The sequence below is a fragment of the Peromyscus californicus genome, unplaced genomic scaffold, assembly GCF_007827085.1.
Source record: "Peromyscus californicus insignis strain IS unplaced genomic scaffold, ASM782708v3 Scaffold_4__1_contigs__length_199733344, whole genome shotgun sequence".
In the NCBI taxonomy this organism is placed as follows: Eukaryota; Metazoa; Chordata; class Mammalia; order Rodentia; family Cricetidae; genus Peromyscus; species Peromyscus californicus.
In genome coordinates, this window is record NW_026294562.1 from 39,632,064 (window position 1) to 39,658,380 (window position 26,317).

Below are 26,317 nucleotides of genomic sequence, written 5' to 3' on the forward strand. Positions count from 1 at the left end.
TGAACTCCCCAGCAATTCAGCCCCTAGACCTGGCTACTTGGGACTGTATAAAATCCACCCCCCCCCATTATAATAGGAGTTTCACTGTGCTAGTTAAATTTCTCATGTATACTTGCATTTTCTTCTTGGTGTTTGTTTATAAGTAAAGGATATAATTACGTATTTCATCATTTAGGAGAATTTATGGAGTTCTGAATTAAATTTTGTTTTTCATTTGTTTTTCCCTCTCCTCATTTCACAAAGAGCCATTTGGGTACATTTCTTCCCACTTCATGGCAGGTTTGTGGTGTTTACTAGAGCTGCTAAAAGCAACATTACTTGAAGATAAGCTTTCTAGGTGGCTTTTGTGAAAGACCAAACTCATGCCCTGAAGGGGATAAGAGAAAGGGGAGTGTCTTTGAAGGGGCCAGGTGTGGCCAGGTATTAAGTAAAGGAAGAATATGATAGTGGGACCAGGATAAGAGATTCAGCTCCCTGACGAAGTAGCCGGTTTGGTTCTCAGGTCTTCTTACTAGTCTAAGAGCCCTAGGAGCCTAGTGGCCATCCCGCTGATGGAGATGCATTCTTCCCTTGACTTCAGACCGTCTGCCACCCTGGACTGCTCTCACCCCTCTAGCTGCTCCCCACCCCCATCTCTTGGGTAATTCCTTTTCTCTCTCTGATATCTGACATCAGGGCTACCCTAAGCCCTGTTTTTTATTTTCTTTTCATTTCTCATTTTTTTTTCAACTCCCACTGCCTCTTCATGTGTTCCCCACGCCTCTAGTTAAAATTATGGGATTCCCCGTATGTCTTAAGGAGTGCCAGAGTGGCCCACCATAGAGTGATGGGACATATGTGGACAACTTCTGTATCATGGCACCTTGAGTGAGGGAACTGAGAGCCCCTCCTCAATTTCCTAAGTTGTCTGCAAGCAGGAGAGAGTGAAAGTTGGGGAGCATGTGGGAGTGCTACAGATGTGATTCCCCCAAGTGCATGGATTAAAGTCTCCAGAATGGCACTAACTAGGACATGGGGAAATAATAAAAAGTATAATAAAAAGGAGCTCTTTAGATCTTTGCAGGCTCTCCCTTGAAAGGGATTGTGGGAGCCTTATCTTTCTCCCACTTCCTAGCCACGAGGAGCAGTTTTGCTTGATCATGACTCCTACAGTAATGTACCGCCTCATCATGGGGCCTAAAGCAATACAGCTAATCACTCAGGAACCATGCATTCAAAATTAATTCATTTTTAAGTTGATTTTCTCAATTTTGTTGTGTTTCTGAAATGGGATCATGCTCAATAGCTCAGGCTGTTCTCAGACCTGAGATCTTGCCGTCTGGGCCTTCGAAGATGTACAGGTGCGCACTGCTGTGTCCAGCTCAAATGCTTCTCACAGTGACAAAAAACTAAATAGTACACGGTTGGGGGTGATGAGCAGACTAATATTGATGGCAAGTTTGAACTTAACAAGAAGTATATGGAGGGGATGTTGAAATTTATTTGAATTAAGGAAAATGTTATCGTGTGACATTTCCAGTGCATCTAAGTTTATGAACGTCAATTCATACCGCAACAGTTCTTAGTATTTTACTAATGGGAACACACAAATCAACAGGGCAAAACAAATGTGGTCATGTCTCAACAGGCCTGGTTCTGAGGCCGGCCAACGGGGGTGCAGGGAACTTTTCATGCAGGCATGCTGTGTTCAGTTGCTGCTTGCTCCCCATCCTCCCCTGGGATTTCATAACAAATCCTAATGTGCAGCACAGACGGTGCCCACTTCCTGTGTTCTCCCTCTGGGTGGAAGAAAGGCTGCTAATGAGGCAGAGCTCAGCTCGGATTTGTTTGATGACCAGGAAAGCTGACTCTTCAATCGGCCCCCTCCCTGTTCTGGCGCAGGCACACCTAGTCTTTTTTTTTTTTTACCCCCACACTGCTTCTTTGCAGCAGGAATTGCCCACAGATCCCCATGTGGACCCTGGGACGCCAAGGCTTGTTACGGTCGCAGATTCTGCTGCCTGTGCTTCAGGACTCGAGTGTTTGCCTGCTGGGCTGTGGCATGTAGACCTCTGCTGAGTTTGGAAATCTGGCCTCCAGTGAGGAACAGGGACAGCCTGTTCAGTGAGAGAAGAGTGCTGTTTTATTTCAACCACAGGTGCCAAAAAAGAGCGGGGTGGAGAAACCTGCTCCTTGCCTATTTGGCTATTATTATTAAGGCATGAAATCGCTTATTTTCCTCACTTTTTTAAGGGGTTAATGAGCTGAGAGCTTAAGGTTCAAATATTTTTTTTTTAATTGTTGAAACAATGATAACTTCATTAGCGACACCCGGACCCTTATTTTATTCTTCAGAACTATATGGATTCCATTTTCCTTTTTAGATTCTTTCATTTCAAGAGCTTGAAATGTTCCAAACAATGTTTTGCAGGGATTAAACAAATTTTTAACAACCCTCAAAAGGGACTTTGGAGGGCCTGTGCTGAATTCTTCAGCTCTAACCATCTTCAGCAAATGAGAGTTTCAATCCACGTTCCTTGGAGACCCCTAGGGAATGAGATACCATCTCTTCTCTAAATATATCTAACTGTGAGTTGATGATTATGGCAGAAAAGCACCAGTCAGCACAAGTTTTCCCATCTATTTTCTGTTTGCCTAACTTTATAGTTAGCTTTGCATTGCTACCAAATGAATTGATCCTAATCTAGACTGAAAAGACATGGGTGACTATTACTTTGGATCAGTGGGGAGAAATCAATAGATATTTCTTTTTCTGTATAAATAGAAATACCAAAGCCATGATGGCATTGGCTAATGCAATTTTTTTTTTTTTTTGCCTTCTAAATGCATTAGTTAGAAATGGTTTAACAATAATCGTCACAGGATAGGAACATATTCAAATTTCCCAGACTGAATGTTCTGTGCCAGTCATGGTGCTCATGGTGGTCTTTGTGTATACACCTTCCCACTCAGTTTTCTTCTTTGAGTCTCTCTGTCACGTTACCACCTCGTTTGTCTTTTTCTTTCTGGACTACATTGTCTAAGCCCTCCAATTGCACGTCACGTCAGGCTGGAAACCAAAGCTGAAAACAAGGCTGGGAAGACTAAGCTTTGCCATGTACAACAGTGCTCTGCCAGACACCCATTTGTGTGTGCCAGGGACTGAGTTCAGTTCTTAGGATGATAAAAATGCTTAAGACGCAGGTTCTGTTTCCTACAGCCTCAGAGTTTGCAGGTGACAGGCCGCTGAGCAGGGAAATGGACACATAATCACTAATGACCAAGAGGTACTACCAGAGAGTTTTATAGAGTAAAGTGGGGATGTGGAAGATGTGAGGAATGTGGACCTACGAGGTTCATCAAGGAAGGGAAGAAGTACTTGGAAGGTAGATTCATAGGCTGAGAGATTAAAAGAATGTCGCCATTAGTAATAGGTGAGGGCTGATTCCCAGCAGGTATCACAAAGAGACAAAACATACCGAATGGGGTATATTATTTCAAGGAAACTGTAAGCATCTTGGAATGAGTGGATTAGAATGTCCCTGTGGCATTGTGGGAAAAAGAAGCTAGGAGAGAAACAAGAAAAATATGGAGAGTCTTTCACTTAGCAATGAAACAAGAAAGGTCCTGTTATCATGAAAAGAATCTACTTTAACTGGCCAGCGGAAGTATATTTGACTGATCTTGAGAACAAAAATATCAATTATTTCCAACCTAAATCTTTCTAATCTGCAAAGATTTCTCACCATTCTTCACTCCATGGAAAAGTGCCTCGGGGATCCCATTTGAACACTGGGCAGATTACCTGGTCAAACATGTGTAAAAGAACTGTCCCATCCCTGAGCAAGTAATTCCAAAGTGAAAAAGTTCCTTTCCTCAAAAAGAGAAGGATCCTAGTTTGACTGGAAAAGGGTCAGATGAGCAAGACAGGCAAACACCAAGAAAGCATTTTCCTCAAAATTTCTTCTATTCTCCAAAGTTGTTTTGACTTCATTGTTTTGATTTTCAAAGTGACTTTTAATTAACAAGGATGGCCAGTGTTTTACACAACCAACTTGTGCCAAGTCATTTCGCCAAATGGAGAGAAGTCAGGGTTGAGAATACTGTTGCCCTCCCCCTAATTATCCTTTAGATAGAAAGTCCTCTAAAAGGCAGAGGAAATTTTGAATAACCCAGGCCGTTGAGCATTTGAAAAATGGCATAGTCATCACAGTCCCCAGTAACTGCCCATGACTTGGTACTTACAACTATACTCAGTCTTGGCCTTTGGTTGAGACAGAAGAAAGCCTGTGTGATTGGTCTGGACAGACCAGAGCATCTACAGAAGGCACTAGGATGTTCTTGATATACATGCGACCAGCTTGGAGGAAGCTTAGTCTCTTTTACCAGAGTTTGAACTTGGGGTGGATAATATGTGAGAGTTTAATTCACTCTTTCTCATTTCTTGACTTCCCTGGGTAAGGTTCTATTATGTATAGAGTTGTTACCCCCCATCTTGGGAAAGTTATGGGCTCAGTGATGGAAAATTTCATGTTATGGTTATCCTAATGCATTTGATGATGGTGCAATGATCAAAAAAGATGCCAGTGATGACAATTGAACGTCCCTTTGCCTTCCCAGCCTCCTTCATATATTCTCAGGCATAGGATGACAAAGGGAAGTCCACGAGTCACATGAAGAAGGACGGTAGTAGCCATGCACACGGTCAGGAGCTGCTCCGCTTGCCTCCGTTTGCCCTTCCTTGGTCACCCTCTCTTTGCCTGCTCGTGCTGTTTCTCCAGCATCTGAGCCACTGACCAGCATTCTCTCCCCATCTGAGTCCTCATGGATGACTCTCATTCAAAGCAATGATTAACCAACGAGTACTGAACAGAGTGAGTCCTCAACTAGGTGCGGAATGAAACAATGCTCTCAAGCTTTCAAAGGTAGCTAACTTTTACGGAGCCGCCTCTTAAGTGAGCTAATGCTTTGCATGTGGATAGAAGGGGCCATAAAAATTTGAGAATCACAGCAGCCTAGGTATATACCTGGGTGCCCAAGTAGTTGGATATAAGATTAAAGGTATAATCTGTCTGAGATATCATTTTGTAACTATAAAGAGCCACGTGATTTCTACCTTGGATGGATTTGTCAAGTATTAAAAGAGACAGTATATATGGCAATGTCTTGCATCGTGTCTGAGACTTGAGTAAATGCTTCCTTCCTTTTAGTCATATCTTAGAATGCTGCTAAGCTGTTCTAGGTGGCTTCTTTAGGATGACAAGTAAAAAGGGATCACTAAGCTCTGGTGGGGATGGATGTCTTAGAAGAGATGAGCAGCAGTCAGGAGAGTGACATGGTTAGGAATTTTTAAAAGAAATGATAGTTTCTATGGTTAATTTTCTTGGCTGGGGTTTAAGAGGAAATTCAAGGTTCTTGTTAATTATACTTACCAATTGGGTCTAATTGGCAAGTACCCCAAAATGAGTAAAACAAGCGGGAGTCAAGAGAGAAAAACGGCAGGCATCCTGTCAAAAAACAAAAGCTTTGAAATTTCTACAACCCAATGGTTGGATACACATTTCATTAAAGCAGATGGACCACCCGATTTGTGTAAGTCTGTGTGCATGTAAGCCACGCCACACATGCAGAGTTGTGTGAAGTATCAGACAGACTTCTTAAAACCAAACACAAGCAGATTCATAAGACCAACATGCCTTCTGCTGAAGGAAGCCTATTTTGTCCTGTTCTAGTCCAGGATAGGTATGGGAGGTGAAGGGATTAAGATACATTCATATTACATGTTTATTCCAGGGCTTAGCGTTGGTAAAACCCGAAAGTGTTGGTTGCTGGTGTATCAGGTAAACTGATAATTACACTCTTTCAGTTCTGTGTCTTCTAGGACAGGACAAGAAGCAGATTCATGCCTCTGTCTTGTTTCTTCCTTTTAGAAACATTTCTGTGATTTTTTTTAAAAAAGAAACCTTCCATTGTCAAACAATTATCTACATTAGCTGGTCACATGCTAATCTAATTGATTTGTTACTAAGCATGAACAATGTTACTTACTGAGGATTCTCATTCTGCTTTTTCTCACTCTCTCATTGGCTAGCCAGGGGAATGTCTGCCTCCCCAGTGCCCTCTCTCTCTGCCTTTAAAAGGTATCACAGTCATTTCAGTATGTCAGGTTTCCTACCAAGCTGGCTTTTCTGCCTCCCACCTGAGAAAGGCACTCAATGGTTAAGATCCTGTCTGGCGAGTTGCTCACTGGCTAAGTTAGCCAGCATTTGGCTAGGTGGCTCAAACAGCATCTGCTATCAAATATAGGCCTAAGGTAGCAAGTCTGTATTTGTCTTCCTGATGCCCTTACCCTAGAGCAGCATATAAGGGAATTCCAGACCCCAGTTCCTTAGGATTGAGCTAGACTTCTAGAGAAGCCCCAGTTTGTGGCAGTTGCTGGGACCATGGGCAAGGCAGGGATGGATGGTTGGTCAGAGGCACTGTGCCTCTTTTCATGGGTCATCACTGAGCCATTCCTTATGTCCACCTCTGATAAAACTGCGTTGTTAGAACAGTGAACACATTGAGAAAACCACAAAGCAGTATCCCTTGAAACTCAGGACGTGGGTTGCTTCCTTTAGATTCTCTACTGTTTATAAGGTAACAATCCAAAATTAACAATGTTACATTTCCCAGAGTATCCATAATTAGTGTGCTTCTGAGGATACAAATTTAGCTTACAATTGTGTGTGGCCATCAAAACACTTGTTAATACTATAAGCAAAGCTTCTAATAGATGGCAACCATACACCCCCACCCCACCCCAGGTATTTAGTGTAAGTATTGTGGCTGGAATTGAGCAATACATAAATGTATATTAAAATTAAATAAATCTGGCTTTGTTACATTGTTCCTGGAGTGAATCATGTGCTGGTATTTTCAGTTTATTCTTTCCCTAGATATATGAATGCCTCATGAAGAAAAATCTCAAAGGATGCTGTGCTAAAGGGTAGGGCAAAGAGTGGTAGGAATGTCAAGGCAAAGGGATGCATTGATTGCATCCCTGGTTGTCTTGCTATTTCCTTAATGACCCCCAGGACACAGCAGAGAGATGATGAGTGAGAAGATGGGGGGATAAAGGAATAAAGATTTTGTACTGAGACAGCATCGATTCCACAAGAGCCGTGTTGGTATATGTTGCTGAGGTGCATAGAGTTGTTTTTCCTCTGAATTCCTAGGGCATTGTACCAAACAGAGAACCATCCCTCAAACTAAGATAGTGACATGCTTGAGCAGGGAACGACAAGCTGTGTGTAGTTTGGGTTCAGGTAGAAGCTCCGTCAAGTCAATTCACTGTGAATTCAGGTAGAACCTTTGGTTTTCTCTAAGTGGCTTTTCTATAGAGAGAATGAAAGCAGTTAACTAGATGAGGCCTACAGATTGTCTATGTGTCTGTGCGGCATGTGAGTGCGCGCGCGCAGCGCGCGCGCGCGCGCGCGCGCACACACACACACACACACACACACACACACACACTCTGTACTCTTTATGTTCTCATTCTGTAGTCTCCTTTAGTTTCTCCCTAAGACTCTGTGTTAGTAAAAGGAGTGAGGCATACATGCCTCTCCTTATGAGTTTAACGACTTTTATGTTTTAAAAAACTAACTTGAATTCACATGCTCTCCATGCGTGCCGCAGAAAATTTCCCTGTGCCGTTAGAGGATAAGACTTAGGAGGAAGGAAACAGGTTTCAACTCTAGGTACTGCACTAAATTTCTGCCCATTGGAAGTGTTTGCCTGCGTGCCATGTAAGCGTGCTGCCCCCATTGTGCCTGTCAAATCTTGCTTGACAGGCATTCCCATGAATATTCTATCCAGAAATGGTTTTGTCTGAATGGCCACTGCATTTTGTATCACAAAGGGCATGGAGCTCTTGCTGTTCTATAGCACCGCCTCTGCACACACAGCCAGCCCTTAGGAGCAGGTTGGTACAGGTGTGGGCTCAGACACAGACTTCCTGGGTCTGCCACTCAGTAACGCTCTGATCTGTGGTCCAGTCCCTGGCCCCTGCACTTCCATTGGCTTACTAAGGAACCGATGAAAAATGACTGTTGTCGGGATTAAGTCAGCTAGTCCTTGTAAATGCTTTAGAGTAGCACTCGGGGAACACAAGGTTTTGTTGACTTCTTTGAAACACTAAGTTCTTCAAGCACAAAGCTATGCCTTCTGTACCTTGCAGCCCCTACAGTGCTTTATGTAGTGTGGGCACTCAGGCAAATTTGTGAAGAAAAAAGCCCCAAAGAAGCATTGTCATGGGAAAATGGAACGGCGCAATCACTGTTTGGTTTAAAATGACAGTAGGTTTTGCCACGTTTTAAAAAAGTGAAGAAATTCAGTGTACATTTTGCCTGCATAGGAAATGTCTTAAAATCATACTGAGGTAAAGAGTGTATTGGAGACACTCTGCTACGGTGAGCATATGGACAATATTGAACATGAAACATCTGCCAAACGGGCTGCAACTTAATGGGAGAGAGGGAGCTGGACTTTGGGGGTGCCCAGGAGTGTGATGACAGAGAAATGACTAGTTGTTGGGCTGCCGTATTTTCCTCTTGGTAGGGACACAGATGTAGAGTGTTTCCAGTCTCCCCTCTGTAACAGGACATCTATTTATAGTTTAGTACTGGGAACGTGTTTAGGCCATGTTGTCATCTGCCAACTCCAAAGCGGGAATATGACTTGGGCTCTGATTTTAGTTATTACTAAACACAAGCATGAAATTTGTTACACTGGCCCCATCATTTTTATAAAACCTTCATATGTGACTTAAAACTATTGTTCGTGTGTCTGTCACCAGACTCTTTTCCCTTAAGTGTCCTGAGTGGATCGTTTGCTGATTCTTTACTCCTAAGGCAAAGCCAAGACTGCATGGATCAGGGAAGAGGTATTTTGAATGCAGTGATGCAGGTTCACATTTCCTGGTCAGGTCTGATGGGGGTCACCCTAGAGCTGGGGTAGGAGAACCAGGAGAGGAGAGCTAAAGGCTACAACAATTGAAAGAACAATTTAAAAAAGACACACAACATGAGAACTACAGTAGACGGTGGTGTGCTGTAGTTAGGAATTTTGCCAAATGAGTAGGTTATGGCAATGCATCATAGGGAGGAGATAGGGAACTATGTGAGATGGTTTTATGATAAATGTGTCTTATAATTCTTCTTTGCACACCTCATACATAACACCTATTTTAAAGCATGGTGATATATATATATGTGTGTGTGTGTGTGTGTGTGTGTGTGTGTGTGTGTGTGTGTGTGTGTGTGTGCAGGAAAAGAAATTATCAAAGTCCTGTGTTACAGGGATAGGGGGACTACTTCTAAAGGCTTATTCATATCCTCTTTGGCAAAACTTGTCTCTGTTTACTGTAGAATTCAACATCAGGCTGGCTAGTCTGATGCCCACTTGACACAAGTTAGAGTCGTCTGAAAGGAGGAAAGCTCAACCGAGAAAAGGCCGCCATGAAATCCAGCTGGAGGGCATTTTCTTAATTAATAATTGATGGGGGTTAGCCCAACCCATTGTGGCTGCTGCCATCCCTGGGCTGGTGATTATGGGTTCTATAAGAAAGAAGGCTGAGCTGGGCAGTAGTGGTGCACGCCTTTAATCCCAGAACTCGGGAGGCAGAGCCAGGCGGATCTCTGTGAGTTCGAGGCCAGCCTGGTTTCCAAAGCGAGTTCCAGGAAAGGCGCAAAGCTACACAGAGAAACCCTGTCTCGAAAAACCAAAAAAAAAAAAAAAAAAAAAAAAAAACCAAAAAAAAAAAAAAAAAAAAAGGAAGGAAGGAAGAAAGAAAAAGCAAGCAAGCAAGCAGCAGGCAAACTATGAGGAGCAAGCCAGTAAGCAGCACCCTTCCATGGCCTCTACATCAGCTCCTGCCTCCAGGTTTCTGCCCTGTTTGAGTTCCTGACCTGACTTCCTTCAAGTGATATAGAAACTTAAGACAAATAAATACTTTCTTCTCCAAGTTGCTTTGGTCATGGTTTTTCATCATAGTACTAAAACCCCTGACTTAGACAAACATCAAAAAGTCTTAAAAGTAAAAAGTATAGGTATCACTTCCTATCTTTTGTCTCCTATCTGGTTCATTGTGAAGTACTATTTTTCTAGAACCCTAATTATCCTAGAATATTTAGGCCTATTGTATAAGCATATGAGTATAAAATGTCAAAATGTGATTATAGTAAGCAAACAATTGTGTTATAGAATAGACTTTTGACTTAAAAGATAACTTTAGATATCTTAAAAGATACCTCTAGGTAGCTTCCTATACAAGCCCAAATAGAACTATTTCATTATTTATAATAATTTTAGGATTTCACTACGTGTCTCTATAATTTTTTGAACTATTGAGTAATGGTTAGGTTATTTCTGTTACTGTCAACAATATTATAGCAAATATATACAGAATAAATTCCTAGTAGTGAAATTGTAGACTCAAAGGATTTGTACACTTAAAAGAAATGGCAGAGTATCTGCTAAATCACATTTACACACATAACGAAGATGTTATCCTTTCTTATTTATGTGGTATTTATTGACATTAGATTATCTTGACTTTTGATTTTGCCAATTTGATCGATAAAACTTTTTCATTTGTTGAATGATGGTTAAATCTTTATTTTCTTCCCCACGACCTTCCTATGGATATATTTTGTTCAATTTTCAATAGGATTTTACACATTTTTCCTTTTGATTTATAAATACTTTGCATACTATGGAAATTGGCTCTTTGTCATAGTTGTGAATATATCCTTTATTTGGCTGTCTTTTGAAAGCATTTTTTTTCTAATGGGATTTCTAAGCATTTGTTTTCTGTAGAAACCTGTGAATGTGAAAGTCACAATACTTACAATTTTTGGTATTGGTCAAACATCCCTAATCTGAAAATTTGATAACCCCAGTTTTCTGAAATCTGTAACACAGGCATTTTAGATAAGGAATACTCAAGCTATTTTTATAAAATGATAGTGGGAAAGGATACACAGCCAGAAGTGGAACAAAGACATTGTTGTAAACAATGGAGTATAAGAGAGAAAAGAGAAAGCTTATTTTTAAAGTTCTTGCTGTGGCTTCATTAAATGTATAAGGTGATACACACACCCTGGATTTGTTCACTCACTAAGCTCGAACAGAAACTGCATCTACATATAGATCTAACACTTAAGTTTGGCTGAAAATGCAAGTTAAAAATCAAAGGAAAAATTAGGGTTGAATTGATAATGACATGTATATGATCTCTAAAACAAAGAACCCAGTGAACTAGTTATGAAGATTAATTATAGCCATAGATTTTTTTTGTAATTGTCATTAGCAGACATACCCATCTATATGATTATTAGTCCTCTGATGGCTTCATCAGCACTCCATCTCCCAGTGGCTTTATCTTGTACAATGACTAGTTATCACTTCAGAATTATTCAAGTGTAAGAAAGCAAGCCTGGGTAACCGACATGAGGTGTTAGCACACCTCCTCATCTTCTCTTCAGTTTCCTCAAAGATTCCCTCCACTGAGTCAAAGAATGGGCTTCTCTCCTTCCCTAATATAATTCTCTTTTCCTTCTCACAGAGGGCCAAGGCATTTCTGGTCTTCTCCTGCCTATTGCCAGGACAATAGCCATGTGTAGGTTACATGAGAATTGCTTTCTGGGATTCATCTTTGAGTCGTCCCCATTAGGAATAAGATGTTATAGAAGCACAGCATATGCCTTCATATTTTTACTATTTTGTTATTTAAAATGCTACTTAATGTGTAACCACACATTTATGCATTGCACAGTATAGATGATTATTCTGAAACTAAGAGGATCTTCTCTTGGATTAGTTAGCTTACAAGGTTAAATCAGGGTTGAGGTGTAGTCTAGTTGTCATAGGATGGCTTAGTCTCAATATGATTTCTACCATATGATACTAAGAAGCTTAAAGGTGAGGCAGGAAAGAGCAAGCCTGACTCCTATGCTATAGGCACTATTTAGGGTAACTTCCCCAGTGAGCATCCTGGGTAAGACAGGCATGGTATTTATGAATGACAGACATGCTCTTTTCATAGGCCAATCCCAGCCAATAGCCAGTAGCTACTTGGAATGTTTGATTTTAAAGGTCCAACTGTCTCCCAACAGTTTTCCTGTCCTTCCTAGTGATAACATTTTAGTTTTCTGCCTATCTCCTGAATTAAGTCTGTATCTATAATTAGTGGGTGACACAAGATGAATATAAAATATAAACCAAAATGGTATCACTTTCTTGTTGAGCCTCTAAGGTGTGTGTGTGTGTGTGTGTGTGTGTGTGTGTGTGTGTGTGTGTGTGTGTGTTTTGTGGGATGTGTGTGTCGGGGGGGGGTAGGGGGGTGGAGGAGGGATTTGTTTACAACCCTGAGTTGTTCATTTTTTCAGATTCATTTTGGCTAGAATGTACATGTGTTGATGGGAACCACGTGAATGGTGATGTAGAGCAAACCAAAGAAGGATTTTGAGTCCTGACACCATGATCCTGTCATTACATGTGGATTTGTGTTCAGAATGACATGTAAGTAGGAATAGTCATCTTTGATCCCATGTATGCCTCTTTGCTTCAGGTCATTGTCACAGGAGCAGGGCCTAGGTCCTAACTAAGACCAATGGTTGTGAGTTATAACAGCATTTATCAGAAAAAAGTGATCTGGGAGGTTTGTGCTATAGGGTGCTATAGGCCATCTTTATTTCAATCATAGTGCCAATTGCTAAAACACACATATACAACTTTTTTTTTTTGCCATAAAAAATTAACTAAAAATTTAAAATTAGCACACATTCTGGCTAGTTTTGGTTTTTTCGAGACAGGGTTTCTCTGTGTAGTTTTGGTGCCTGTCCTGCATCTCACTCTGTAGACCAGGCTGGCCTCGAACTTACAGAGATCCTCTTGGCTCTGCCTCCTGAGTGCTGGGATTAAAGGCGTGTGCCATTGTCACCTGGCTATTCTGGCTAGTTTTAAGTTGACAAATTAGAGTCCCCTGGTGCTGTGGGATGTTCTGTATGCTCTAAATGTGTTGCTCTGATTGGTTAATAAATAAAGTGTTGATTGGCCAGTAGCCAGGCAGGAAGTATAGGTGGGACAAAGAGTGAGGAGAATTCTGGGAAGTGGAAGGCTGAGGCAGAGAGATGCTGCCAGCCGCCACAATGAGAAGCAGATGTTAAGATACCGGTAAGCCACGAGCCACGTGGCAACTTATAGATTAATAGGAGAGGGTTAATTTAAGATATAAGAACAGTTAACAAGAAGCCTGCCATGACCATACAGTTTATAAGTAATATAAAGTCTCTGTGTGTTTACTTGGTTGGGTCTGAGTAGCTGCGGGACTGGCAGGTAAGAGAGATTTGTCCTGACCATAGGCCAGGCAAGACCAGGAAAACTCTAGCTACAACCTGGGAAGAGGGAGCCTCAGCTGAGGAATTGCCTCAACCATATTGGATTATGGGCACATCTATGGGCATTTTCTTAATTGCTAGTTGATTCTGGAGGGCACCACCCATACCATCACTAGGCAGATGGGCCTGGGCTGAACAAGAAAAGCAGTTGAGCAAATCAGAGGGCGCAAACCGGTGAACAGCATTCTGCTATGGTTTCTGCCTTGAGTTCCTACTTGGTCTTTCCTCAATGGTGGACTGTAAACTGTGAGATGAAACAAACTCTTCCCTCCCCAAGATGGTTTTGGTCAGTAGTTTATCACAGTAACAGAAAGCAAAGAACACAAAAGGCATTAGGTAGCATGATGGTATTTCTGGAACAAAGTGTGTTTGAGTGCATTTTTCTTTCCTCCATGTCACATGTATCTTTTTTGCCCTGTCCCCATTCCTTAGCACCCTTTAATTTCTTTTGGTCTGCTCTTCATTTAGATATTACATGTGTACATTACAAACTTGGATAAAAACATGAGTGAGAACATGTGGTCTCTTTCTGAGCTTCCATCACCTTACTTGAGGCAATACTTTTCAGAGCCATCTATTTTCTGCAAATTTCATTTTTCTTTGCACATTAATAAAATTTCACTATGCATATGAACCAAATAGTCATTGTCTATTCCTCTGTTGATAGGCATCTAGGCTGCTTCTGATCTTGCTTTTAGGAATAGGGCAGCAAGAACCATGAGCGTACAAGTACCTCTGTGATAGGATATGGATCCCCTGGGGCATATGTCCAAGAGTAGTATAAACTAGATGAATTCATTGCTGAATTTCATCTATTTTTTAAGGAAGATATAATACCAACACTTCTCAATTGTTCCACAGAAGAGATGGGAAGGAACACTACCAAATTCTTTCTACGAAGCTACTTATTTTGATATCAAAACCAGATAAAGGCAAAAGAAAAACAACAAAAAAATTACAGACCAATCTTACCATTGAAATAGATGCAGAAATTCCCAACACAAATCAAGAACATTTTTAAGAAAATCATATATTATGATCAAGTGGACTTCACTCCATAGATCCAGAATTGGCTCATCATACACAAATCAACACATATAGTGGACCACTATATAATTAAAAAATAGAAATAAAACTAAGGACAGAAACCATAAATCATCTTGTTGCATGAAGAAAGGCACTTGATAAAGTCTAACAAGCTTCCGTGATAAAAGTCCTGGAGATATTAGGAATAAATTTAACATAACTTAAAAAATAAAGGCTATATCCAACAAACATAGCCAACATTATACCAAACGGGAAAAAAGTGGTAAGAACTTGCTTTTAAAATTGGTTATGAGACAAGGATGTCTATTCAAACCTCCCTTATTCAGTACAGTACTTCAACTCTCAGCTAGAGAAATAAGACCGAGGGACTTTAAAGTGATAACACTAGGGGAGGAGGAAGTCAACCTATTCCCATTTGTAGACAACACAGTTTTGTACTTAAGAGTCTGCATACCTTACCAGAAAACTCTTAGAACTAATAAACAATAATGCTGCAAGATGCAAAATCAATGCAAACAAAACAGTAGCTCTCATATATACCAATAGTGAGCTCAGAGTTCCATCTCATTCATAATAGTAAAAAGAAAAAAATATCTAGGAATAAACCTAACCAAGCAGTGAAAGACCTCTATAGTGAAGACTTCCAGACATTGAAAAACAGAATCTTAAGAAGATGCAGATGATGGTAACATCTGTAACATAATCGATTAGCATAATGAAAATACTGCTATATTGCAAAAAGTCATCAACAGATTTCATGAAGTTTTCATCAAAATTCCAATGTCATTCTTCAGAGTATTAGGAAAAAAATTCAGACATCTGGAGTTTTCACATTTCTTACAGCAATGTAGCTGGGTAGGTTACTAAATGTCCTTCATATCCAAGTGGTGACTACTGCTTAGCATTGCTGCCCATCAGTGTTAGTGATGTTGATAAGTGTATTGATGAATTCAAGAGGTTCTTTGATTGATATCAACCTTTCAGGGAGAATTGGCTCCATAGTTTAATAATAGAAAATATGAATATATGTATATACATGTGATCTACTATAGTCTAGGGATATGAAATATATATATGCTAGTTGCTAGATATACAATGTAAATTTTTTAGAAAAATTGCCTCACAGTGCTCGCTTCATGAATTACTCATTCGTTCAAGATTTACGTTGCTTCCCTGCCTCTAACTTCTAGAATAATTCTAAGTAATTTATAGATTAAAAAATTAGTATTTTTATATATTCACATCTGATATATCTATTCTGGTGGAACCCTGATTTATTAGACTGTTCTCTGGGCAATGTCATCCAAAGAGTGAGCTTGCCAGGGCCTCAGAGGTAAAGCAATTGCCTTTCTGGGTTTTGTCTCATCCTCATGTTAGCTGACAACGGTATACTGTGGGATTTCTCTGGACGTCAAAGGCTGCGACAGGAGAGCTCCCAGCCTGGAGCACCAGAATCACTGGGCCTGAAACATCCAAAGCAGTGGTCTAGGAGCGGGTGCTGCTGAATTGGAAACTCTGATTTGATTTGCATCATGGGCTGGTTCTGCCTGTTGGGCAAATCAGTGTGTCTCTTCAAATAAAAAGCAGCTTTTATACAGCCATGATGGCACAGTGGTCAACTCAGGTTCATTCCCTGACTCCAAATGCATCAAGGGTTCTAATACAGAGATGTCATTGTTCATCTCTAGGAGAGAATAAGCTTTATTCTCAGCACTAATGAAGTTAGATATTACAGAGAATTTCCCACAAACATCCATCTTGCATTAGTGCTTTAAGGGTATCAAAGTCCTTAAAGATTGTTAAATATTTTTAACCTCAGCACTATTCCTAAGTGATGTTTCTTCTACATGTTTTCAAATAGCAATACATGTTTCTTTTACATGTATTCAAACATCCTAAGGGATGCCATTGGCTGGGAACCAGGAGTTCATAGGAAGTTGTCTTACATATTGTAGTATGTTAGTATTATTACCCCTCTTCCATGTCATTAATTAAATACCAGAGATTGGGACAACTTCAGATTCCCTCTCTCATTTTAAGTGTCTATTAGGGGAGTCTGTACCACCATAGATGAAAATTATGCAAAGGCCATCTTTCAGAGTGGTCGCCAAGTATGGTAGTAAAGGGATCAGGATATAAATGACACAGTCATGAGTGTTTACTTCTAATTATAAAAACCTCACTGTCATAAATTGCTTTAAATTGGTGTGTACCTCATAGGCATATAGCAAACTTCAAATCCAATTTAATTTTAATTTTAACCAACTGGACTTCCCTAATCTCTTTTAACCAACTGACTTTTTACAAAGCTTTGCCTTACCTTGTGGACCAGTGTGTTTATAAGACTCATCTCAATGGAAAGGAGAAATGCTCTCCACAAAAAGCTGGGATGTATTACAGATACCATTCCATCCTACTGAGACACACCCCTTTCATCACCATTATTTTTGTAGTTTGTGTGAATAAGTACCAAGTTATATATGAATAGGTGTATTACAACAAGAACTTTATAAAAAAAATTTTCCCTAGAGGTTTCTAAATTCCTATATCATTTGATCATATTTTAAAAATTTTATAATCATTTCTGTTCCTTGTTTACTTTAAAAAATAAATGTCAAACTCATTTTAATCTGCTCCTTTGGAGAAAAGTGCTTTGGGTGGCCTCATCAGTCAAGGCCACAGTTAAATGTCAGATGTTATTCCAGGGGGAACAGCATCAAATTATCTTTCTAGAAGCCTGGCAGTGTGGAAACCCCAATGCACCCAGTGACACCTCCATTAACTAGACCTCAAAGCATGTGTGCCTGCAGTGGGCTGCCATGAGAGGATCCCTTAGACTGGATTTAGCCTGATGGAGAGTTCTCATTTAATCAGAGAGGAAAAGCCAGGGAATGCTAGTTTCATAAAGATGTCCTAGATTGATGTGGGCAATATAATGATGTGTCCAAGCCAAGTAAAATTGCCATTTGGTGAAATCTAAAGTGGTGAGCCACCACCACCTTTAATCGAATGGATCCCAAAGATACCTTGAATTTGTTATTTTTTTCTTACAATCTCCTTTTGGTAAATTATCAGAAGAAAATCTGAGGTTTTAGATATTCTGGGTCGATTTGCAGCAGCCCAAGTTCTTGCCCTGACACAGGCAGAATACTTGTCAGCCTAACTGACAGTCACAATCTCTCCTACACAGGGACTCAGCTTCAGCCTTCTCTTCTCCTATTCTGCAGACTCAGGCTCTAGTGACACTGGATTTTCAACTATTCAGAGAAAACTAGAGATTTCTGGTTATTACTGCAGAGACCAAGAAATTCTACCAATTACCACTTAATAATTAGTGTTAGTAGATACTTGATGATACATGCCAGGATATATTTTTTGGCCTCTTTTCTCCCTTTGGACCCTCTCTATAATTGAAGGGGAAGGTAGACGCTTGATTAGGAGAGCCAGGCTGGAGATAGTAAAGATGTTCTAATGAACATCCTGGCTCTGACAAGCTGCTGAGCAGAGGCTCAGAGTCATGACTGGACCTAAGGCAGTGAGGCTATGTAAGCATGGTCTGTGGTTCTACTGAGAGGACCAGAAGGGGACCAAAGGTTTGAACTGCCGCATGGTACAGTTCTTTTATGTGTTCAGCCATTTAAGCACAACTGTGTGAACTATCATCCTGGGCTCACAGATTCACAAACATCACTTTAGGCAAATTGCCTAAAATCCTAAAGTTCTAGGACTATGATAATCTGCTCTCCCGTATCTACCCACCATTGCCGTTCATAACACTTGCAATCGGCAAAGACGTCCTGTTCTCCCCAAAGTAGTATTCCTTCTTTCAGACTCTTAAAAGAAAGTTACAGCTTCTGGGAATTTTCTAACCTTTGTTACTGAGAACTGCAATGTCATTTTTTTTTTTTTTTTTTTGTAAGCTGAGGGTAGAATTTGGCATCAGAAGAAAGGGCTGCCCAACTTTCAAGATACAATTTTAACAGCAAAATAATATACTTTAAGTACTATTTATTCTTTGAAAATTTTATACATGTATGCAATGTATCTTGAGCATATCTATGGATGTAGTTGTGGTCAAATAGTTCAAGCAATGGACAAGGAACTAATGTAGTTTTACTAAGAGTATTTGTCTTTGTGGAGTACATGGCTGTCAGCCAACACAGGTATTCAATGTAGTAATCAAAGTGGAGTAATAAGGATTTCCATGTCTTCTGACATTAGTCATTTTTCTGTGGTAGGGCTTTCAAATGCCTCTTCCAGTCATTTCAAGACAAGTGGTAAGAAGCGTTAACCAAGAATTGCCTCACTGTGCTACAGCAGACCAGAATGAGTTCTTCCCCTCTCTATTTTGGTGCCCTGATATTTTCATTCTTAATCTTTATTTTTTTTCATGAAGGAAGTGGATTTTTAAGTATTTCTAGATTACTATTTACCATTATGCTACTACTCAGTTCTAGCCCATGAATGGCCAATGTAAAATAGAAGTATTTTGGTATTGAGATATTTCTGGCTGGGATTGTGTGCTGTCTGGACTTCCTTCCCCATTGTCCAGAGGATCCAACAGGTGAGCTGTGTACTAAGGAAACAAGAATGGCTTTGAGTTGGTAAATGCAGGTAATATGTAGTACGTGTTATTGACAGTCAGAGTGATGCCTATTCCATCAAAACATGCTCTAAGTTTGCATATGTTTGGAACTTTATTCTGAATCATACCATGAGGACACTTAGATACTCCTTTCTAGAGCAGCCCATCTATGTTTTACATCCTGAATCTGACCAGGCTTTCCTCCATGTACTCAAAAAAACACTGTGTCTGTCCTACATTACTGTGAGATCCTCCTAAATGCATCTCTGGCTTTTAATCTTGTCCATCACCCCAATCAAATCTCTACGTGCCAGTGGAGTGCTGTCTTCAAGCATAGTGATAATCATCTTTTAAGTTCTTAGATCTAAATTCTGTGTAGTTAAATGTGAGCTTTCACTAAGCTTTTCATGTCTTCATGGGAGGCCATGAGGTTCTGTTTCTGCATGCTACCCAGAATGCTCCTTCCACAGCTGTCCCTCTCTTCATTCAAGCCCCTGCTCCAATGTCATTCCTTCTACAGGCCACACCTGACTAATATAAATGACCCTCCATACTTGTACATGTGCATGCCCACGGACACCTTCCTCAGCTTATTTTTTTTTCAGTAGCACTGATTACTATCAGATAACACATATTTAATGATTTTCCTTTTACCCTCTTTGTCTTTGACTTAAGCTCAATGAATTATTTCTGCTTTTCCAGATCTTAACAGTAGGTGTTTACTAAGAGTTCAGTAGATATTTATTTACTAAAAGAATAATTGGCATTGTCCCTAATAGGTTAAATTTGCGGTTTAAAAAATTGCAGATGATTGAGTATTCTAAAGCAGGCAACTTCTCATGTCTAAAAGAATTCACTTTTATAAACAGAGCCCTCAATAATCCCTGACAATGCTTTTCTACTGACTGGTAGAGAGGGATGTGGATGGGATAATGGATGTCAGAGTGCATGTTAAATGTAAAGACGTTCAGTGCTTTTGTTACTAATAATTGGCATGCTAATGAGTAAAGGCTTACGGGTCTCCTGAACAGGATATACTTTATGTTTAACAAATGTGTTCTCCAGAAGTTGATGCCATTTGTGTAGGTAAACAGGCTTGTGGATAGGTTACTGCTTTGAAACCTCTCTCTGATTGATGAGGCTTGGTATTCCAGTAGGAGAGTGTTGAGTGTGCCCTGCCAGTCCTAGAACCACCATGGGTATAGGAGTGGTGGGCGGGATTGCTGCCACAGAATGTCTAATTTTCAGGCAATTGAGTTCTTTGTAATTTTCATTTTGAAATGCAAACATAAGTGGATTTTTTTGAACTTGTAGAATAAAACTTAATTATTAAGAGGATGAATCACTAATTGCTAATTATGATACAAAGCAAAAAGGATGCTCAGATAAGAAGATAGAATGGTTGTTTCAAACACGGAGCGGGGTGGTAACAAATGCTGATATTCATAGGCTGATGTGTGTTATGACCAGGTCTGCCTTGTGCCCCTCCCCAGTTCCGGTCTTGGGGCTTCTGTGGTTGTCATGGGCAATTTTACATGCTGCTAAGTGAATGGAACCCTCTCAGGAGGCCTAGGTCACTTCTCACACCGGAGAAACCTGCTATTTTCTTGTCCCTTTGGGTCTGAACACAGTAAAAAGTGAAGTCTACTTTCTAACTTAGGAATCACTCACTCACATAGTGACTTCTTATCTCAGGTTTTTATAGACCAAGGGGGTCCAGGGACAATGCCAGGTAAATGTCAATGAGTTTAATGCCAGAATGGTAGGTTCTAACTCATGACATTTACTGCAGCTCACGGATATATCTCTTCTTAGCTTCCTGTGACTTTTGGGGTCTACTGGGCTTCTGTAATCCACTTCTTGCTACTGCTCATACTAGGAGAGTGGGCGGCTGTGGGTTTCTATGATGCCTCAAAATCCATCAATGAGGTAAGTCCTTCAGCAATTGGGTGCATGCTCCTCCTCTATATGCACATCCTTGGTGTGGGTTCCCACTTATGAATATGAACCCAAACTGCTGCCTTCTTTGATTGTAAAGCAGCAGTCCAGAGTTTCCACAAATAAAATATGAAAAGTCCCTGATAAGTTATCCCTCTAAAGACTGCCTCTTGTTGTTCTCCTCTTCCGTCCCTAACCATCCCCCATGGTCACCCTTCACCCACAGGAATCTGGGCTCTGTTGCTCATTGGCATGAGGTGATGGTTCAGGATCCTCCCTGCCTGCTCCTTGCTCAGTCCCTCCTTTTCCTGGAAGTTGTACATTCAGCACTTTAAAAGGCATTCTTCCAGGGACACAAATTATATACCAAAAGATGTCCTCTCTGGAATGGACAAAAGCCACCCTATCGCCTGGGCAGCTGTCAAGCTTAAGGCTCAACTAATAGCCCTGGCTGGTCTAACTCCAGATTGCATACCCTCAGCTGGGTATCTACCTTATCTAACCACACATCTGCTTTATACATGATTGCATGGCTGGTTCAGGAGCCACTGGGGCCTGTACAGGGATGGGCTTTGCTGGTCTAGAGAGTGTTTCGCATTGTCCTCTACTCAATCTGACCTTGAATGATTTCTTGTGTCCTTGCTCTCCTGTATTTCAGTTTCTAGCTCATTTCTCATTAAACTTTCATATCTAACCCAATAGCAGAGAAAAAAAAGTACCACTATAACCTAAAATGACTTAAAATAGTACTAATTATATAGCATCTCCCCATTCATTCTTTCAAATTCTGAGGTGAAGGGAAGTACTAGTATTTTCAGCAACGCTTACCACCTGGCTGATGACAGTGCTTTGTCTCTGCCAGCCTCTGAATCAGTTAAGGTGGGTTTTTTTTTTTTTTGGTGTTTTTACTGTGCTCTTCCCCCTAAAGGCTCCCCTTGGGCTATAGCTGCAAAGATTTAAGAAAGGAGTTTTCTAACATAATTTTTATTTTAGATGAAACAAATTTATTATTCGAGATTTCACTCTGAATAGGATGAAAGTCTGAAGTTTGGCTAAGTTAGCAGCAGGAAGGACAGCAGAGAGGAGGGCCTAGGAAGGGAAATGGAGGCCAGCAGGGCCCGACATCCCAGCTCTGTAAGGATGGTGGCTGTATGAAGCAAAATCCTTCTGGGGCAAAGGCAGAGAATCCAGGTGAGATCTGGGCCAGTTGAATCACACAATGGCACTGAGCTTTTGAAAAGTAGCCAAAGAGAATCTAATGTTTCTTGGAATGACAAACTTAGGAATTGTAATCAACTAAATCCAAGTTTCCATGATATAGACAATTACACAGTCTGAACTTTCCAGTCACTGAAGCCTCACATGCCACTTTGTGAAAATAAAAAGAATTTTATTCTGAGAGGATCCTTAGCAGATGATCAGGGGAGCATCCATTCTTTTTACAGCCAAACGTTCATATGACAGTACAGAGCTCACAAGTCCCTAGGACAAATGATTATAGCCATCAGATGTATAGCACGTGCCATACACAAGTACCCACATACATCAAAGTGCATGCGTAGCTAGAGACAGTGAATGCATACACATATAAGTATAGAAACAGTGGTAGAGTTTGAGCAAGATGTCTGCCCAGGATGTTTTAGTTTAGAAAACCATCCAACCCCCTTGAGACTCCTCTGTGCAAAGATCAAAGCCTGATTTGTTTTGCCTTTTTTAGTCATTAAAAAATGGCTTAATAAATAGCAGCTATTTCTCTGGGGTGCCTTTCTTCTCAGGGGTACTGTGAAAAGGATGTAGGAAAAGTTTGAGAGAAAGCTTATATGCATTCCTAAATCCCAGATGGGACTGACTTTTGGATGTGTAAAAAGCTGAGCTTGAGCCCATTAATTCTGTTAATGTCCTCATGCTTCTACTCATGCTCCCCTAGATAACTTCCTTCACTCAATACACTGGCTCAGGGAGAACAGTGGCTGGTGCATTACAACTTCCTTGAATTTCCCTATCATCGATGCACAGGCTGCTAAATAACAGCATATTTTCTGGGAGGCACGGTAGTGGAAAGAGTGGCTTGCTTACTTGTGTTTATCTTCTGGAGCGAAATGTGCTTTTCCAGTTGTCTGCGAAGTTTCACCTCTGCTCCATATTTTCCCGTGGTCCCATTGTCAGCCAGGATGAAGTGGGAATGCATGCTATTGAGAACGGTGAGCTTGCTCATGGGGTTGGACATGGTCTGGTATGGCCGGACTACCTACAGGCAGCAAAATGAAGCCAAAGTCAGAGAGGAGAACACAAGATGTGAGACAGAGGATGAGAGAGATGGAAAGAAAGCACAGTGGTTCTCTGGTAGAGTTAGGTGCCGCTGACACCCTCTTTCTGGAGCTACTTTGAGCAGGAGAAAGACTAATGGTAAAATTCCATTCGAAGGAAGACTATTCTTAAAGAAGTCTTTCTTACCAGATCTACAGTTTGTGCCTTCATTGTATTATAGAGTTACGCACTGATGACTGTTTCATTCAAAATTGATATCTTGTAACTGAGGCAAACATAATTTTTAAATTTAACATTTCTTTCTTCGCTTCTCTGTCATGTCCATGGTTTAATAGGTACTGTAGAAGTTGTTAGTCTGGAGAACGGGGGTTGGTTTCAGAAGTTGGGAAAGGGGCAGTTTTCCGTTGATATTCTGTTTGCTTGTTTGTTTTTGTTGTTGTCCAATCTTACTTATCAACCAGAAACTGTTATTCAAAATCAACAATATCCTTAATAACACCCCTTAAGTACAAAACAGCTTGATATAAAATAACCATCTCATGAGATGAAAATGAATCAGGCCTAAAAATTCATCTCTGTTCTCTCTTTCCTATTTTTATTAATTTCATAATGAATTGCACTCTGTAAAATAGAGTAATTTCAACTGTCTTTGCTATCAAAAGCCCTATCTATCTCAAGCTGTTGCTTTTTATATAGGATCTGCATTCCATGTCACAATCCTACCTGACACATTATGTTTATTTTGTAGATGAGGAAGTAAAGAAATAGATAAACGAGTTATCCAAAAAATTTAGACAAATAATCAGAATTTGCATCCAGGCCTGATTCAAAACTCTGAGCTTCTGATTTTTTCCCCCATGCTGCTTAGAGCAAATCAGACATACATTGTATTGGTAAATGATTGCTAAACTATCTAGGTTAGAGCTTCAATGGGACAGAAAGAAAAGAGGCCGTTCAATAGACTCACTGTTGCACAGTCTCAGCATGGTGACTTCTGCACAAAATCACTGAAATTGGCAGGACAGAAACAGATGCTACCGGGCTTTATTTTTGTGCCTTTGTACAGTGCACCCATTAATTATACAGATGAGATGCACTTGCTTCTTCCAGCATGTAATAACTCAGCATGCAATGCTGGATGGAGTAAGATTGAGTCATGTGTTAAAGGCATTACAGAGTGATTTAGTGAGGGCAGTTTTCAATAGCAAAGAGCTCATGTAAGTCATTTTTTAGACCTTGATCCTGATTCAAAAACCTACAGTGCCATGAGCGTAGAAGATGAAATGTACTCAATAAACTGAACGAATAGGTAAACCTGAGACAGGCATGCTTTTGTTCAAACCTGGGAAGGCAATGGATCTCTGCAGAATTGTTAGGTAACTGATCTGATTTAAATTTAAAATGTGTACATGATTCTGAGATTTTGAAATGGTCTTCCGTCCTGTTATATGTTTTCTAGTTTTTAAATATAGCATTAATATGATGCCAATGCCCAGTTTCATTTTAATTGCTCCTTATTGATTTTGAAAGTTGATAATCTTGATTATTGCCTTGAGTAACCTCATGGGCAGTGATCAATTGCTGTCTTGTCTAGAACAGTGAAGTGGGATTCTTCTAGAAGGGCGAGTCCTGCATTGGGAAGCCTGTCCTGCAATCTGTAGCACTGGAAGAGTGGGTAGCTTGTGGTTGAAATTTCCATTTGTTGCCACTCATATTTGATCATAAAACATTCATCCTACAGGGGAGTGCACGCTAATAAATATTAATGATTTGCTAGAAGGCTTAGCAGGAAGACTTTCCCCTGTTCTGAAAGTGCCTCTGTACTGCACATTTGGCAAAGGGAAATGCTTTAGTTACAGTGCTGATTTTCAGTGGCAGGTCCTGAGGACTGAATGCCAAGGGGTACAGACGGCACAGCAGCTCTATAAGAGGTAAGGGAAACTGGAGTTTTGAAGGTTAAGCAATGTGTGATAGTCATTTGTGTTACCTATCTCCCTCCCTCCCCTCACTTTCATGTCTGAATCTACTAAAAGACTATCAGTGAAAGTAAAAATTTCAAGCAGGGCAGGGGAAAGGAATTAAGATCACTGTGAACTCAGCTGAGTAACACATCACAAAACAAGAGGCAATCACACTGTCTTCCTATGACCATCACATCTCTTTCTTCCATTATTGAATCCTGAGTCCACTGGCGCTTCAGCCTTTGGACGTGTGACAACCCTCTCTTGTGAAATATGGCCCAGCAGTACTTAGAGAATTCTATACATCTGCGGATTTTGATTTCTTCATTATCCAAGTCCCCTTTCTTTTGATCTTATGTGCAGCAAGTTATAGGTTGCCATATTTCGGTGGAGAGGTTGTCTGCTGAACAATAGAGGATATAAATCTGAAAAAAAAAATGAGTAAAATTCCCCAGTATTTCTCTCTTCTTTGGAGGAAGCTCTACAGAGTCCTGGAGCATCCCCAATAACATAAATCAAGGAAAGAACTGCAGTTCTGTGTATGGCTGTTGAAACCTGAACCTCTTAATTTGTAAAAAGAAAATAATAACACTGCTGACCTCAGGGGGACTGGTTTAGATTACACGTGCAAAGTACCAGGCACAATGCCCAGCTCCTACCAAGCTTTCTAGAAATATCGATTCCTTATCTAGCTCTGCTCTATCTTACCAACTATATACTTCCAGTTGTAAATCAGCAATCAAAACATAATATGGGATAATGACTCACTTTTGATTCAAATCAATGTAAGGAGAGGAAGAAAACCACCCATCTGTTGGCAAAATATGCAATGTATGTTTTAATTTCACATCCCCCAGGCAGCTAAGAAGGTGATGGCGTGGAACTATTTGTTGATTAACTGAAAGTTTGGAAATAATTTCCAAGTACTTCAGAGAAACATATTTTGATCTAACTTGCCTACAAAATCTTCATTACAAACATGCCCGCAGTCTCTTTCTATTTGAGTTACAGTCTGAATATATACAAATATTTCCTGATCTTTCTGGTGTGTTTTCCAAATAGAACAAATACTGCTTTTTAAATAACAGGAATACAAATGA

At 40.3% G+C, this 26,317-nt stretch overlaps 1 protein-coding gene across 29 annotated transcripts in view; it reads right to left on the bottom strand.

The window, feature by feature from the left end:
* Trpm3 (transient receptor potential cation channel subfamily M member 3) overlaps positions 1-26,317 on the bottom strand; it is an 859,806-nt gene that overhangs the window by 225,406 nt on the left and 608,083 nt on the right. For 15 of the 29 annotated variants that reach the window (XM_052762665.1, XM_052762658.1, XM_052762674.1 and 12 more), the window contains exon 6: positions 23,065-23,236. In XM_052762665.1, the coding sequence (XP_052618625.1) occupies positions 23,065-23,236 (172 nt within the window). Of the gene's footprint in view, positions 1-5,411; positions 5,487-23,064; positions 23,237-26,317 lie in introns of all 29 variants that reach the window. The other 14 variants (XM_052762651.1, XM_052762653.1, XM_052762659.1 and 11 more) reach the window with 1 other exon arrangement.